The following is a 13,824-nucleotide window of genomic DNA, read 5'->3' on the forward strand; positions in this document are numbered from 1 at the left end:
TGTGTTTGGATCTATGCCCTGGAGGTGGCCACTACTGAATTCCCCAGCGGCGAATTAAAAACTTGTGGGTGTCATATGCTTGCATTTGCCTTCAAAACTGTAATGTATTCTGTAATGTTCTTATCTCGGACTCTGGAAGGTGGTACCTTTGTCCTATCACAGGTACAGGTACATGTAGTAGTAACATCTGAACTTATATTGTGCTAAGACATTATTTGTTTCTTTAATATATTGTATCTTGGATTCTCATAACCTTTCGGTGCATTGTATACTAAGAATTGTAATTTTGCGAGAGCGAGGAGGCCCTAGGCGAAGTGGAGCCTGACCTTCTGGAAACCCAGAAGTCTGGGCAATTAGTGGCCTCATGGTGTTAAGGAGGGGGGACTGTGAGGAGGCATCCACATGGTGTTAAAAAGGAAGAAGGTTTGAGAGGGGGATGTGGTTTTGTTGAATGTTGTCATGAAACGCTTCTTGGATATCTGGGCAAAAAGGCTGATAAACAAATCAGATATTTCTGTTGCAGCTGAGGTGCAACTATTGTTGTTAGGCAAAGAGCTTTGTGTTTAAGATAAATTTTAAGAATTATAATTTGGATGATGCCATACAAGAGAGATAGGATATTTTAAAAGTTTGAAAGTTATGGAAATGGGATATAAAAATTATTTATGGATGAAATTTCTGAACCTACTTGGAAACTTTAGAATTTATAAAAATATGAAATATAATTGACAAAATTGAGCTCATTTGAAAATTAGAAATTAGGATATCTAATAATACTATACATTTAGGTGTAAATATGATGATGGACTGACAATTAAACCGACGAAAACTCCCTTAAATTGTTTTAACTCTTTTGTAATTTCAAAATATAATAATTTAATATTTAAGATCATAAATATATTAGACACAAAAAAATAACTAAAATTACACAAAAATGAATCACTGTAAATAAAAAAACATGTTTATTGATTGAATTAAAAAAAATGTAATTTTTATAATGAAAAAATGGGTTATTAGCTTTTATTTTTGTTTATTCAACTCTAATAGGCAATAGCTATACTCGGTTTCGAAATTAGTAAACATATTTGGATTAATAAGGAGATTCATGGGGACAGAAATGTACAATTGAAAACTAAAATGAAACCTGACAAAAAAAAATAGAATGAAACCTATATAAAAATATACACTCTCCAACACAAAAATTGTACAGCTCAAAAAGCTCTGAAAAATAAATTTTTTAAGTAAATATCTGTTTAGGTAATATTCTATTATATATAACTATGAGTTCTTGAAATGTGTAAATAAAAAAATAATTCATTAAATTATTTATTTGAATAATAATATTAATTTTGTTAAAAAAATTATTTAAATAAAATAAATTATTTCAAAAAGAGGTGAACTTTTATTTGAAAGCTACTTTGTTAACTTATACATTTTATGATTAACTAAAGGTGGGAAACCATTTAAAATCCAAGTTGGAAGCTATTGCCAAAATATCAAATATATTAGCATCCGGGTTGACAAGCTGCACTCAAAATTTTATACTACTATTTTACACAGTGCAAAAGAACATAAATGCAAAATATTTAACCAGTTACTATAAATGTTTAAAGATTTCAACGCAATATTTTAATAAAATAAATATATTAAGTCTTAAAGAAGATATATTAACTACAGCCAAGCCAAGCGCAGTTATATCACCTGGTTATAAAAAATAAAGCATAGCTTATAGCCTTGTAATACTCACAGAAAATCCAAAAACGAAAAGGATATATCAAATTCATTTAGAAACCATATGTTATGGATTTCTCTAATACAAGCAGAAAACAAAACATCAAACCATACTCATGTGACCATGTTTGTAAAACGTTAAAAATGACTTTAAGATTAAGGATCCATAACTTTCTATTTTATCGCTTCCAAAGTAGATCTACCAGCTCCTTAGAGGTGTGCAATTTGCCAGTTTCACGAGGAAATCTATCGGTACTCCATCTGGTTCTGCGGCCTTCTTGAATCCTCATTATGTTCATTTCTCCTACAAATTCCCCGTTGCCTCTCCTCACAAGGATAGAACAAACAAACTTCAGTATGTCAAGTTTCTTGCATCTTGACAAGAAAATTTGCAGCCCATATTTATGAATGTTAACACCACCAAGGCATAATGACTTCACAGACTTCAGATTCCGGACAATAATGTCTGCTGATTGCCAATTCAATTCAAAACAATTTAACTGAAGGCGCCGAAGGTTTTTACAATTTGTTGCAAATTCCTCAACAGTCCGAGATAAATTTAGATCATACAGAGGTGGATAACTAAATGGTCCATAAATTATCTCTTCCATGCCAGTCCAGAACCGCATTGCCCTTGTAATACCCCTGCCTGTAATGTTCTCTGCACAAGGGAAGGAGATGGATTTAAGCTCTGGACACCTACAGATATTTGTACATGAGCATTAGAAACTTCATTGGTTGTGAGTTAGGAGGTACCATTTTGTAATACTATAGGTAACAACAGATAAATAGAACCTAGAAATAATATAAACCTGCTACTTATCCAAAAAAGAAAAGAAAAGAGAAATAAATTCAAGTTCAACAGTATCATATTACCAACTAATTCGCAAAGGACTACAACTCAATACTAAACAATAAGTTCGACTTATTTCATAACATAATATGTGAAAACAGAGGTGTAGCATTCAACATAAAAAATCAGAACAATTTAATCAATAAAAGTAAAACAGGAAGGACATCAAGGAGTAATTATCCTTTATTGGTAAAACTAACTGTAATGAAAGATAGAATTGAGCTCTGGACACCTACAAATATCTGTACGTGATCATTATAAACTTGACTGGGAGGTACCATTTTATAACACTTTTGGTAACAACAAATATATAGTGCCTAGAAAAAATATCCAGTTATGTTCATTAGACTTTAAACCAAGGAAAAAGTTGCAAAGTAGGCTACAAACCATTGAGTTGTAACGCAACAATTGCCCCAACTTACTAAAAGATTTTTCTACTTGCAAGACCCTGATTGAGACACATCACTATCAGGTCAAACAATGTAAAGTATGGCAAAGTGAGTGACCAAATTTCGACTAGGCGATAGAAATTGAAGGGACAAATTTTTTCATAAAATAATGAACCGAAAGTGCAAGACTATTAGATTTCTAATATGCAATTCTCAGGCTTTATTTACAAAGTTATATAAAAGATAAATTTATATAAATTTGTATAAAAGAACTAAGTCCCTATATAAGCTACAAAGTTTCTGACAGGGGTCGCATTTTTTAAAGCAAAAACATGAGCTTTTAAAAGCAGCAAAAATTTTCAACCAAAGGACGCAAAAAGTATACGAAGCAAAAGAAAAGTGGTTTCAAATGGAAAATTTGCTGGAAACACGGGATCTGATAGCATGACTAGAAAAATATATATAATAAAGACCACTCACATATTTAAGCATACTACATGATAGAATAAGTGGACATGTTATTTACTCCTACACCGACCACATGTTCTAAACTATAGTTAAGCTTGTTGGTAATAATAATTCAACAAACTAGATTGTCAAAAAATTGAGTACACAAATATAGAGAAACTAAAAACAAAACAGTGAATGTGCTAACAATAGCTCAATGGGGGAGCTCGTACTACTTTGTCAAAACATAGTCAAAACAAAATTAATTGATGTATAGTAAATGGTATCTCTTGTCCAAAAATAAACACATGGCCACTAATTTATAAATACTGACATGTCATTGAAAGTAAAAACAGAATTAAAGCATAAAAGCACAAGTAAATTCAAGTTATAACAACAGCATATCATGAAATTTGGAGAACAAAAATAGATATTATTTAAAAAGGGCTGATGGCATTGTCCACAATAACAAATTTTATCCTATTTTCTAAGGTCTTCATTATATTGTACCTCAACCTGACCAACTTTTGATATTACCATTTAATTTGCAAAGGACTACAACTCAATACTAATCAAAAAGTTCCGGTTATTTCATCACATACTATGTGAATATAGATGTGAACCATTCAACACCTAAAACAAGAGCTATTAATTATAGAAGCAATACATGAAGGATATCGAGGAGTAATTATATTTTATTAAAAAAACTAACTGTAATAAATTTTACTCAAATATAACTGCTAACTAACAAAACTTAAAAAAAACTTATCTTGCCCCCAACTCAATTTAGGCCAAATATGACAATGATCACCCTAGGATTGACAAAATCCACATCTTGATCATGTAACAAAATCACATTGAAAGGATGGTAATAAACTAATAATACCTTTCTGCAATATAAACGAGGTGCCTATCATAAAGGGGAAGACCGACAGGAAACACAATTTTAGAAATCGGGGTAGGCCTAGCAGCAGAAGTGCCGACAACGATTCCACTATCCGAAGCAAACGTATGCATAACATTCACAAGCAAATTCATCAATCGCATTTCCCTCAAATTCGCATTTCCCAATCTGTAGAAAATGCTCCTATAAGGTACTTCATAAAGTCGCCTGAAATCTAAGAAATTACTTTTTTTCTCAAAAAACAGGATCTCGAATAAGATCCGACCCCAATATTTGCAAACCAATGGAACAACCAATAACATATCTATTGGGTTTAAATTGGCGAAAATTTGACCAAGAGGGCCGGTCGGCAAATCAAGCCATCTGTTGACAGCCATCTTGGGCTGACCATCTGTACTCCTTTTCGCGGCCATAAGTGCTCTCTCTCGTTTTTATTTTATGGAGCTTAAATTTGCAATAGCAACGTGACAATGCACGGACCGAGGATTAAAATTTAGTGGAGTGGGGCATATGGGGAAATATAATATAAAAAGTGAACATATATCAAAATTGTATTATAAGATTTCAACCTTAGTGAACAAAAGATCGGGGAGGGGTCGAGAATTAGGGTATCTCCTCCCTGATCCCCGCTCCCCAATTATCATATTTAATATAAATAAATAATAATTTATATGTACATTAACTAAAGTATTATGAATAAATATAAAATATACATTCTTATAAGTTTAAAATTATTAATCCAGTTTAATATATTAATTTTTTACATTAGAATATGATTTAATTACAATAATTTTAATTAAATCTTTTATTATAAGTACATATAAATTCAAATTACTATTTAAATACGATGTTAAATTTGAAACATATTTACGTATCATGATTTATTAAAAATGTATTGATATAGAATTTTATTTGTTAAAAAATATTAAAAATCCTAGTTACCCACGGGGATCATCTTTTCCCGATCGGGGCAGGGATCGGGGAACAATATAATCTCCGAACGGGCGGGTTCGGGGCAAGGAGACCCCAAAGTGACCCGATGGCCATCCCTAGTAACAAGTTATAAAAAAACTAATACTAACATTAATGTACATAAAAGGTATTGAATAATAGAAACCGTTAAATAAGTTCACAAACAAAACACTTTTTAACAATTCAGCAAACTCTTACACCCACAACTAATGAATTCTTTATTCTTATATATGAAATATAATCAATTAACTATTTTTAAATTTCTATGGAAGCAAAAAGTTGTCATGTCAGCCGATGTTTACATGTCCCCCAAAAACTCGCCTTGGGATGTAAGACCTATATTGGGATTGAAAATTGCATAACTAAGGGACCTTTAATCATGACCTTTTGTGTCCAAACAAACCCATCCTAGAATCAAATATATAGTAAAATGTAATGTCATATGCCAATGTCAAAGATGTGCAACATCAATATCTATAGTGCAGTTCATATCACTAAATAATTGTAATTATCAAATACATATGTATGACTATTCGGTGGGACATTAACGTTTATGGGTCATGTTTGGTTTAATTTTGATAAACCTGATGAAGTTGTAGCATAAACATTTTATCCTCAAATTCCTATCAATCACCTCAACAAATACACAATCAAAGCAAAATCCTTAGATTAATTTTCTTGTAAAAGAAATCTATGGTCAAAACAGGCACATTCATCACCATGAAAGCTAATTTTTATGTTACATGACATACAAAGAATGTAAGAAACAACTAATATATAGAGTATAGACACACTCTTGTAAGTGGATATACATAATGATATTTCAGCTAAAGCTTCGATATTCACAACCATTTAATCAAATTGAATCAGACTTAAAATATATTTAGTACCTTTGCTACCCATCAGCCCAGCCCCTCTTTTAGGGCATAGGAATTCTTGCAAAAGTTGCGACGAATTCAGGTCATATTCACTGTGAAATCTTAGAATTCTGTTTCTCCAGCAAGTGCTAATGAATTAGGTTAGCCGCTATGCAAACATCAAAACAGAAAATATTAAAACATACGAGAACGAACCCCCGATTAAATATGTCACTTTATAATTTGAGAATATTTATTTATGTTGTAAAATGTCACATGTAATTTATAAAAAATGATAACTGACCAGTTAAAATTTTAATATAAAAAGATAACACTGAAAAGAAAACATAAACTTCGTCAGAATACTTTACTTCAGAACACCTCCTTCTAATCTGACTATTAATTATTAACTAGCTTTAATAATTTTTTAAGTATACTTGAAAATTGAAAGGTATGGAGACTACATAGTTTATAACACGAGTTCATATTTTAGTTATTTTCTATAATTAGAGTGTGAGGTGCACTTGTTCAACATCCACAGCATAGAGTCTGAAAACAAACTTGATACCAAAAAATGTTTCCAACAGAACAAAATGACTCCTTACATCAATCTAATATCACACTTGATTTACCTCAAAAATCTATTTTCTCTGCTTCCAAATCAAACTCACCAGCTCCTTCAAGGTGTAAGCTTTACATGCTACATCACTGTTTATATCAGTACTCCACTTGGTTCTACAATTTTGAATCCTCCATATCTTAATATGTGTTTGATTGATTGTGCTTTCATCAGTTAAAAAGTTGCAATTATAAAATTCCAGCACATCAAGTTCCTTGCATTTTGACAAAAACAATTGCAGTCCATTCTTTAAAATATGAACAGCATTCAAGCGTAATCACTTCAATGACTTCAGATACCGCACCATAACATCTGATGATTTCCAATGTAAGTGGAAACCACTTAGAGTAAGATATTGAAGGTTCTTGCAATTTACTCCAATTTCTTCAATGGTTCGCGGAAGATGTCGATCTGTTAGGATTTGACTATCAAACGGTCCGTATGACATCATTTCTATGTATTTCCAGCAACGCAATGCCCTTGAAATCCCTTTGTCTGTAATATTTTTTGCACAAGGGAGGATAATATGTCTGAGCTCTGGACACCTGGAAATATATGTAGTTGACTTATATAAACTTAACCAGTGACGAATTAAGAGATAATTCTTTCTAAAAATCTTGACTACATACTTCAGCAACCAAAAAATAGTAGTAAACATCCAGAATTAGTTACATCAAACCTCATTTTTTTACAAGTAGTTCCACGTAATAATATCAAGTTATGTTTGAATACATCTATTATAACACATGGAGAAGTTGCAAAGCAGGTTAGCAACTTTTGACTTGAGCAAACATTGCACATAAAAACAAAAGGAACAAAACAGATATAATTGTCTATCGTTAAGACATCTAGAAACAACTTATTTAGTTATATGTAGAAAAATGTTTTATATGCAAGTAGTAATCTTTGATACAAAAGAACATGCATCACCAAGCACACAAAGTGAAGATTAAGTGGAAATAGCTATTTATTGTTACACCAAATAGCATGTCTTAACTAAGCTAGTTTCACTAATCAAAATAATACAAGTAGGAGACAGATTAACAAACAATAACTGTTAAGTATCAGTAGGAACTATGACATAGCAAGCTTAGGTCATCAAGATGACATCATAAAGTACTTGGTTACTGTAGAAAGAGTAGACACCAAGTTTCCCTTTTCTATATATTGAGCCTCTTGCCTTCCTTGTAATAATGCAGTAGACAATATATTATATAGAGACGAATAACTGTATTAGATTCTAATGCATTAAACAATGTGTTTCAGTTCTCTACCTTTCTCTTTCTCTCCTCTCTACTATGATCCCTTTTATATTATTCTTAGTTTCTCATAATCTGACATGGCATCAGAGCAGGTCGATTTGTGAAGAGATCAGTGAGGGAATCTGCAAAATAACAAGTTTCACACGGGAAACTTGCCGACTCCTTTTTTAACCAAGCAAAACCCTTATAACAGAATCCAAATCAAAATGTTGGAATATACCAGCCAGCTATTGACTCAAATGGAGATTGATTCTCCAGGACCTTCATCCGCCTATTCTGCCCATGCAGAATCAGGTGACAAACAAAATTCATGGCAGTGGTAAAAGGGGTCGAAAACCCCAAAAATAAGGTGGCTGATCTACTATAGTGCTGGAGGCAGCTTCTATATTTGGACATGGCCTAAAATATACTGTGCGGTAGAAGGTTCGAGTCCCGGTATCCCAAAATCTTCAATTACATAAACCAAGATAGGACAATCCCAAGATGGGAAATCACAAGATGGATCGTTAACTCCAAGATGAGTCAATCCCAAGATGGATTAATCCTAAGATGGGTCTGGTTGGATGCTAAGGCTATGCTTAAGGGCTCCTAGTGTTCCACTATAATCTATAATCCCAAGATAGGTATCATCCCAAGATGGGATTTCGAGTCAGTGGGCGTGTTAAATATCAGTAAGAACCATGACATAAGCAAGCTTAGGTCATCAAGATGACATCATAAAGTACTTGGTTACTGTAAAAAGAGTAGCCACCAAGTTTCCCTTTTCTAGGGGTGTACAGATGAACTGCTCAACCGCATTGAACCGCTCAACCGCTCGCAACCGAACCGCATTTTGCGGATAATTGCGAAACGCAGGTTGGTTGCGGATTCAAATTTTAATAATCGCTTGTTCGCGGTTTGGATGCGGTTTTAAACTTTTAAACATCGCAAAATCGCAACCGCAAACCGCTACATATATTTATAATAAAATATATCTTTAAAAATATACTTGATATCATATAAATTAATAAGTAAACATATATTTTTTGAAAAAATGTTATTCTTTAATATTCCAAGATTAACATACCTTTGTTAATACTGAATTATCATGACTTGAAGCCCATTACTTGAAGCCCAACTAGCAGTCCAGTACTTAATCTATCCTCACTTCGGTCTCAATTCTCAAACCCAACTAGTGTGTTGAATTAAATCAGTTAAAAAAGCAGAAACAATGATTCACAACATTTTCCTATACAAATTTATAAGTCTCAAAATTAAGGTACATGAAGATAGATTTGCTCTGCTCTCTGAGTCTTTTTTACATTTTTGCATTCCGAGTCTTTATAGCGTATACGTTTAGGTAAACGCGAATTTTAGCAAATTATTAATGTAAACTTATCAAAAAACTTAAACTTAAATCTATTAAAGTTATGAATTAATTAATTGTAAATTATTAATTATTTTATAATAAGTGGTTAAACCGCAAACTGATCTGCAATAATCGCAAAGTCGCAACCGCAAATAACGCGGTTAACTGCAACCGCACATACGGTTCCGGATGATAATTTTTTAAAACCGTTTTTCGCGGTTTGGTTCGATTTTTACCCCAAAATCGATCTGATCCGAACCGCGTACACCCCTGCCATTTTCTATATCTTGAGGCTCTTGCCTCCCTTGTGATACTGCAGTAGACAATATATTATATAGACTTTCAGTTCTCCGCCTTTCTCTTTCCTCCTCTCTACTATGATCCCTTTTATATTATTCTTAGTTTTTCATAATCCGAGAATAACACATACAGAGAAAGAGTAAAATAAATAAAATGAATGCGGTCATGATAGCTCAATTGTGGGACGATGCTAAATATTTACTTAATCACCACATTCAATCATAACTCAGTTGAGCATTTATTTTTAAAAATAATCACATGGTCACAAATTTATAATTGTTCACATGTTTCCTGCAAGTTAAAGAAGTAAATATCAGATAAAATATCAAGACAACCGAGTTCAAACTTCAATATTCAAATCACACTGCAGGTTCAGCAATAACTCCCGTTTTAAGGTACTTTTTAGACTTTGCCTCATTTGACACTTTTCATTCAACCAATAAGTTCATAAGTATCATAAGTTACACCAATGCAGGCTTTAAAGAAAATTATTTACTAAACCGAAAAATCATATAAATTTACCATATCACAATTAATATTAACAATATACAAGCAGTAAAAAAATAATTAAACCCCAATATTAAACTAGGAAAAGAAAAAGAGAACAAATATAACTTGTAAAACTTAGATATTACTTTCACAATCCATATTTTTCTCACAAACCAATTTTGATACCAAATCAGTCGTGTATTTATTCTATAATAGTAAAAACTTCAAAATTTTTATTCTGTAATATAAAACACGAGTTACCAAAATTATACCTTTCCGCGACATAAATAAGGTGCCTGTCATAAAGGGGGAGATCATGAGGAAAATAAATTTCTGTAATTGGAGTAGTCCTAGCAGCATAATTGTTGACATCACTTTGACTATCAGAACTGAATGCATGCATAACACCCACAAGCAAATCCATCAATCTTATTGCTCTTATATCTTATTGCTCTTATATCCTTGTCTTTCGATATATAAAAATGCTTATAAAAAGGTTTCTCCACAAGTGGACTAAAATCCAAACAACTACCTTTTTGTTTACAAAATATATGCTCCAAGTAGTTTCGACCCCATTGTTTGCAAACTAATGGAAGAGACAACAATGCATCTTTGGGAATAAAAAGGTTAAAAATTTCAACAAGAATATTATTGGGAAAATCTAACCATTGCGGTTCAGCAACACCACCTTTATTAATCCTCTTGTGATTTGCACAACATTTTCTCTTTTTGCAAGCCCTGGGCATCTCTTCTCAATTTTGGTAAGCTCAAAGTTGTGGCATTCATAGAGGACTTAGCAGCCTGATATTAACTTCATTAGATTCAATCCAATATATAAATGGGTAAAGGACAAGTTTAGCATATAAAATTAACAAAAATGATTAATTTCTGAAAAATTGGTCTAATATTTGCCGATGGGACACGACTACTAGTTACATGAGAGTATTTCATATATATAAATAAAATACCCAACTACCAGTGGAGCTTATACAAATTGGGATACCTTCAATTTAAAACAATGGTCATTTTTGTTTTTTTTTTAAATCGATTATTTTAAAAAAAAATCTATATAAATAGATGTAAAATCAAAATTGCCCTTAGATTAACTTAATTTTTAGTCTAAAATTTCAAAAAAAACCATAATGACTTTTCAAAATAATCATCAAAGAATGAATATCACCAGATTTATATCCATTTTATAAAATCCCCACTCTAAATCCTAAGAAAAACATGTGAACACTGATTCAAACAAATAAACAATGGTATTTAAGCTAAAGATATGAACTTTATAATCAGTTAACGAAAAAAGAACACAATTCTTGAAAAGATACACAAGAATTTGAACAAGTACCTTAATTGCAGTACAGAGAATGGAATAAGTACCAAGACAGATCATTTGTGTAGCCTACTCTTACGAGTTGTGAATCATATACCTTAAAACAACAATTGACTAACTATATGTAATTATGTAAGTACTTGCGTGGTTTGTTGTTGCATGTTTTAACAACAGATGAGGGATACACACAACTATAAACAAAACAAAACGGATGCTCCGTCGGATATGATTATTTTTCTTTGCCAATATTTTACATTTTAAATAATCTAATGTATTCTTTAATTACCTAAAATATAACATTTTTTATAGAAAAAAAATTGGGCTACACTGTTTTCTGAAAATATTTGCAAAAGTAAGATAAAATTAAAATTAAATAGATATATAACTAGTTGTGCCGGGTTTTTTTATTGGCATAAAATTACAAAACTTGTCGAGATCCAATCGAATCACTGAAAAAATCTTTTTTTTGCAATTTTTTTTAACAGTATTTTTGCAAAAATATTTTTGGAGTTAATTATTTTTCAAAAAAAGCTCTTAATTTATGTCATTAAAATTCTTAATAAAAAGAAAATTATACAGTAAAAATACGTGAACAATTTTATTATTTATCAAAAATACTAATGTTTTTAAATATTTTTGCAATTTTACTATCTTATGAGGTTTTTTGCAAAAATATGAAATCAAACAAAATCAAGTAGACATGCAAGTAATTGAATCCAACGTTTTTATTGCATTTGAGTTTATACGCGATTGCATGGAGTTGTAGAAACTAGTCTAATATTGCTTCTAGTTGAATCGAGTTGTAAAATCTCGTTTTTTTTGCAAAAAGAAATTAAAAATAGTATTTTTACAAATAAAAAGATATTTCTTAATTATTTTAAAAAAGAAATTTTTTTCATAAATACCCAAATTGCAGAAAATATTTACAAAAATACGGATCAACCTCAAATGCAACCGTTTCAACCTGCAACCGGGATCCGTATTTTTGCAAATATTTTCATTAAAAAATGATTTTTTTGGTAAATTCCATAAAAAAGGTGATATTTTTACCAAAATACTTTTGACTTTTAATATTCTTAAAAAAAACTGATTTGTAAACATGATACATATCTGCAGACTGCAAGTGCAGGAGTGAGTAGTATTTAATTTTTAAATCGAATTTAATAGTAAAATTTGAAAACATGGTTGATGTGTCTCAACTTAGACCCTTTTGTGTCCAATGTAATGTAGAATAAGTAAGGGTATCGTTAACGCCAAGGATCAAGGGTTTGCTTCTTGCTTTTATCTTAAATAAAAATTAATAATAGAATTTGGTATGATTTGGTGTTTTTAACTAAACTAAATAAAACTTAATGAAAATTTGGTGTGTAAACAATTAGAAAGAGATGTTGTAAAGCATGTAAATCCACCACTAAACCCATGACATACAAGTCTTGAACTCTATCCTCGATGTGCTAAATACTTACAGAAAACTAGTCATGACCACATAGAAACAAATTTTGCTATTCATATAACCCCATGACCACATAGAAAAGTTAATATGAATTACATACTTATACAATTAATCCCATGACCACATAGAAAGATTAATTGACTTTTTAGAGACAACAATCACATAACAAACTTGGATGACCACATACCAATGTTAATTCAAGCATCTCTAAAAGCTTTGATGAACATATAAGCATAATCAAGCACATCTCAAGAATTCAAGTTTAATACTCATAAAATTGTCATAAAGTTTAGGGTTTCAAAACAGCCCTCCAACAAAAAAAAGGTTTAGCCTACCATAGTCATGGCTAAATACATGGAAATCATAAAGAGTTGAGAATACAATACAAAGTAAAGATGTAGAAGATAAATCCCTATGTCGAAATTTCCAAGTACACAATCTTCTCCTTGAAGTCTTCTTCTCTCCTTCGTGGCTATGCATATGTATCTCTCTAATAATATAAACCTAATATATAAAAAATATTTTTTTTTCTTTCTAGGAATAAAATAAGAGTTTCCAAAATTGAATGGGATTCTAAAGTCAAAATTCGTAGTTGACTTTTCTCTGCTGTTACTGGGCTGATCCGAATGTATTTTGAAGTGTAGACCATTCTCTAATTAAAGAGAATCTCATTATCTTCGCGTAGGCTGTTGAATCGCCCAAATATGATGAACGGAACTCAAGATACGACCCAAACAATAAGTCGTGCTCTAATAGTCCCACTAATCTGAATTTTCTTCTAATTTAGCTCTAATCCTTTCCAACTTAGAATTCTTTGCTTCCTACAATAGAATATTACAAACTAATTAATAAAGGTCCAATTAA

The 13,824-nt window shown here is 31.4% G+C and overlaps 1 protein-coding gene across 9 annotated transcripts; it reads right to left on the reverse strand.

The window, feature by feature from the left end:
- Nucleotides 1–1,751: 1,751 nt before the first annotated feature.
- Nucleotides 1,752–11,705, reverse strand: LOC141667788 (F-box/LRR-repeat protein At3g48880-like). 9 transcript variants are annotated; one of them, XM_074474403.1, is made up of 6 exons: nt 11,523–11,702; nt 10,838–10,972; nt 6,786–7,317; nt 6,187–6,322; nt 4,307–4,492; nt 1,752–2,430 (listed from the first exon to the last, which is right to left on the reverse strand). In XM_074474403.1, the coding sequence occupies exons 5-6, from the start codon at nt 4,465–4,467 to the stop codon at nt 1,911–1,913; spliced, it is 681 nt and encodes a 226-aa protein (XP_074330504.1). In that variant the 5' UTR covers nt 4,468–4,492; nt 6,187–6,322; nt 6,786–7,317; nt 10,838–10,972; nt 11,523–11,702; the 3' UTR covers nt 1,752–1,910. The 9 variants fall into 9 exon arrangements, 4 of the variants coding, with proteins under 4 accessions (XP_074330504.1, XP_074330505.1, XP_074330506.1 ...); XR_012552785.1 differs by having other exon boundaries at nt 1,752–2,392; nt 6,187–7,317; nt 11,523–11,705; XM_074474404.1 differs by having other exon boundaries at nt 6,187–7,317; nt 10,860–10,972.
- Between the last annotated feature and the right edge of the window lie 2,119 nt (nt 11,706–13,824).

The sequence above is a fragment of the Apium graveolens genome, chromosome 6, assembly GCF_009905375.1.
Source record: "Apium graveolens cultivar Ventura chromosome 6, ASM990537v1, whole genome shotgun sequence".
Taxonomy (NCBI): Eukaryota; Viridiplantae; Streptophyta; class Magnoliopsida; order Apiales; family Apiaceae; genus Apium; species Apium graveolens.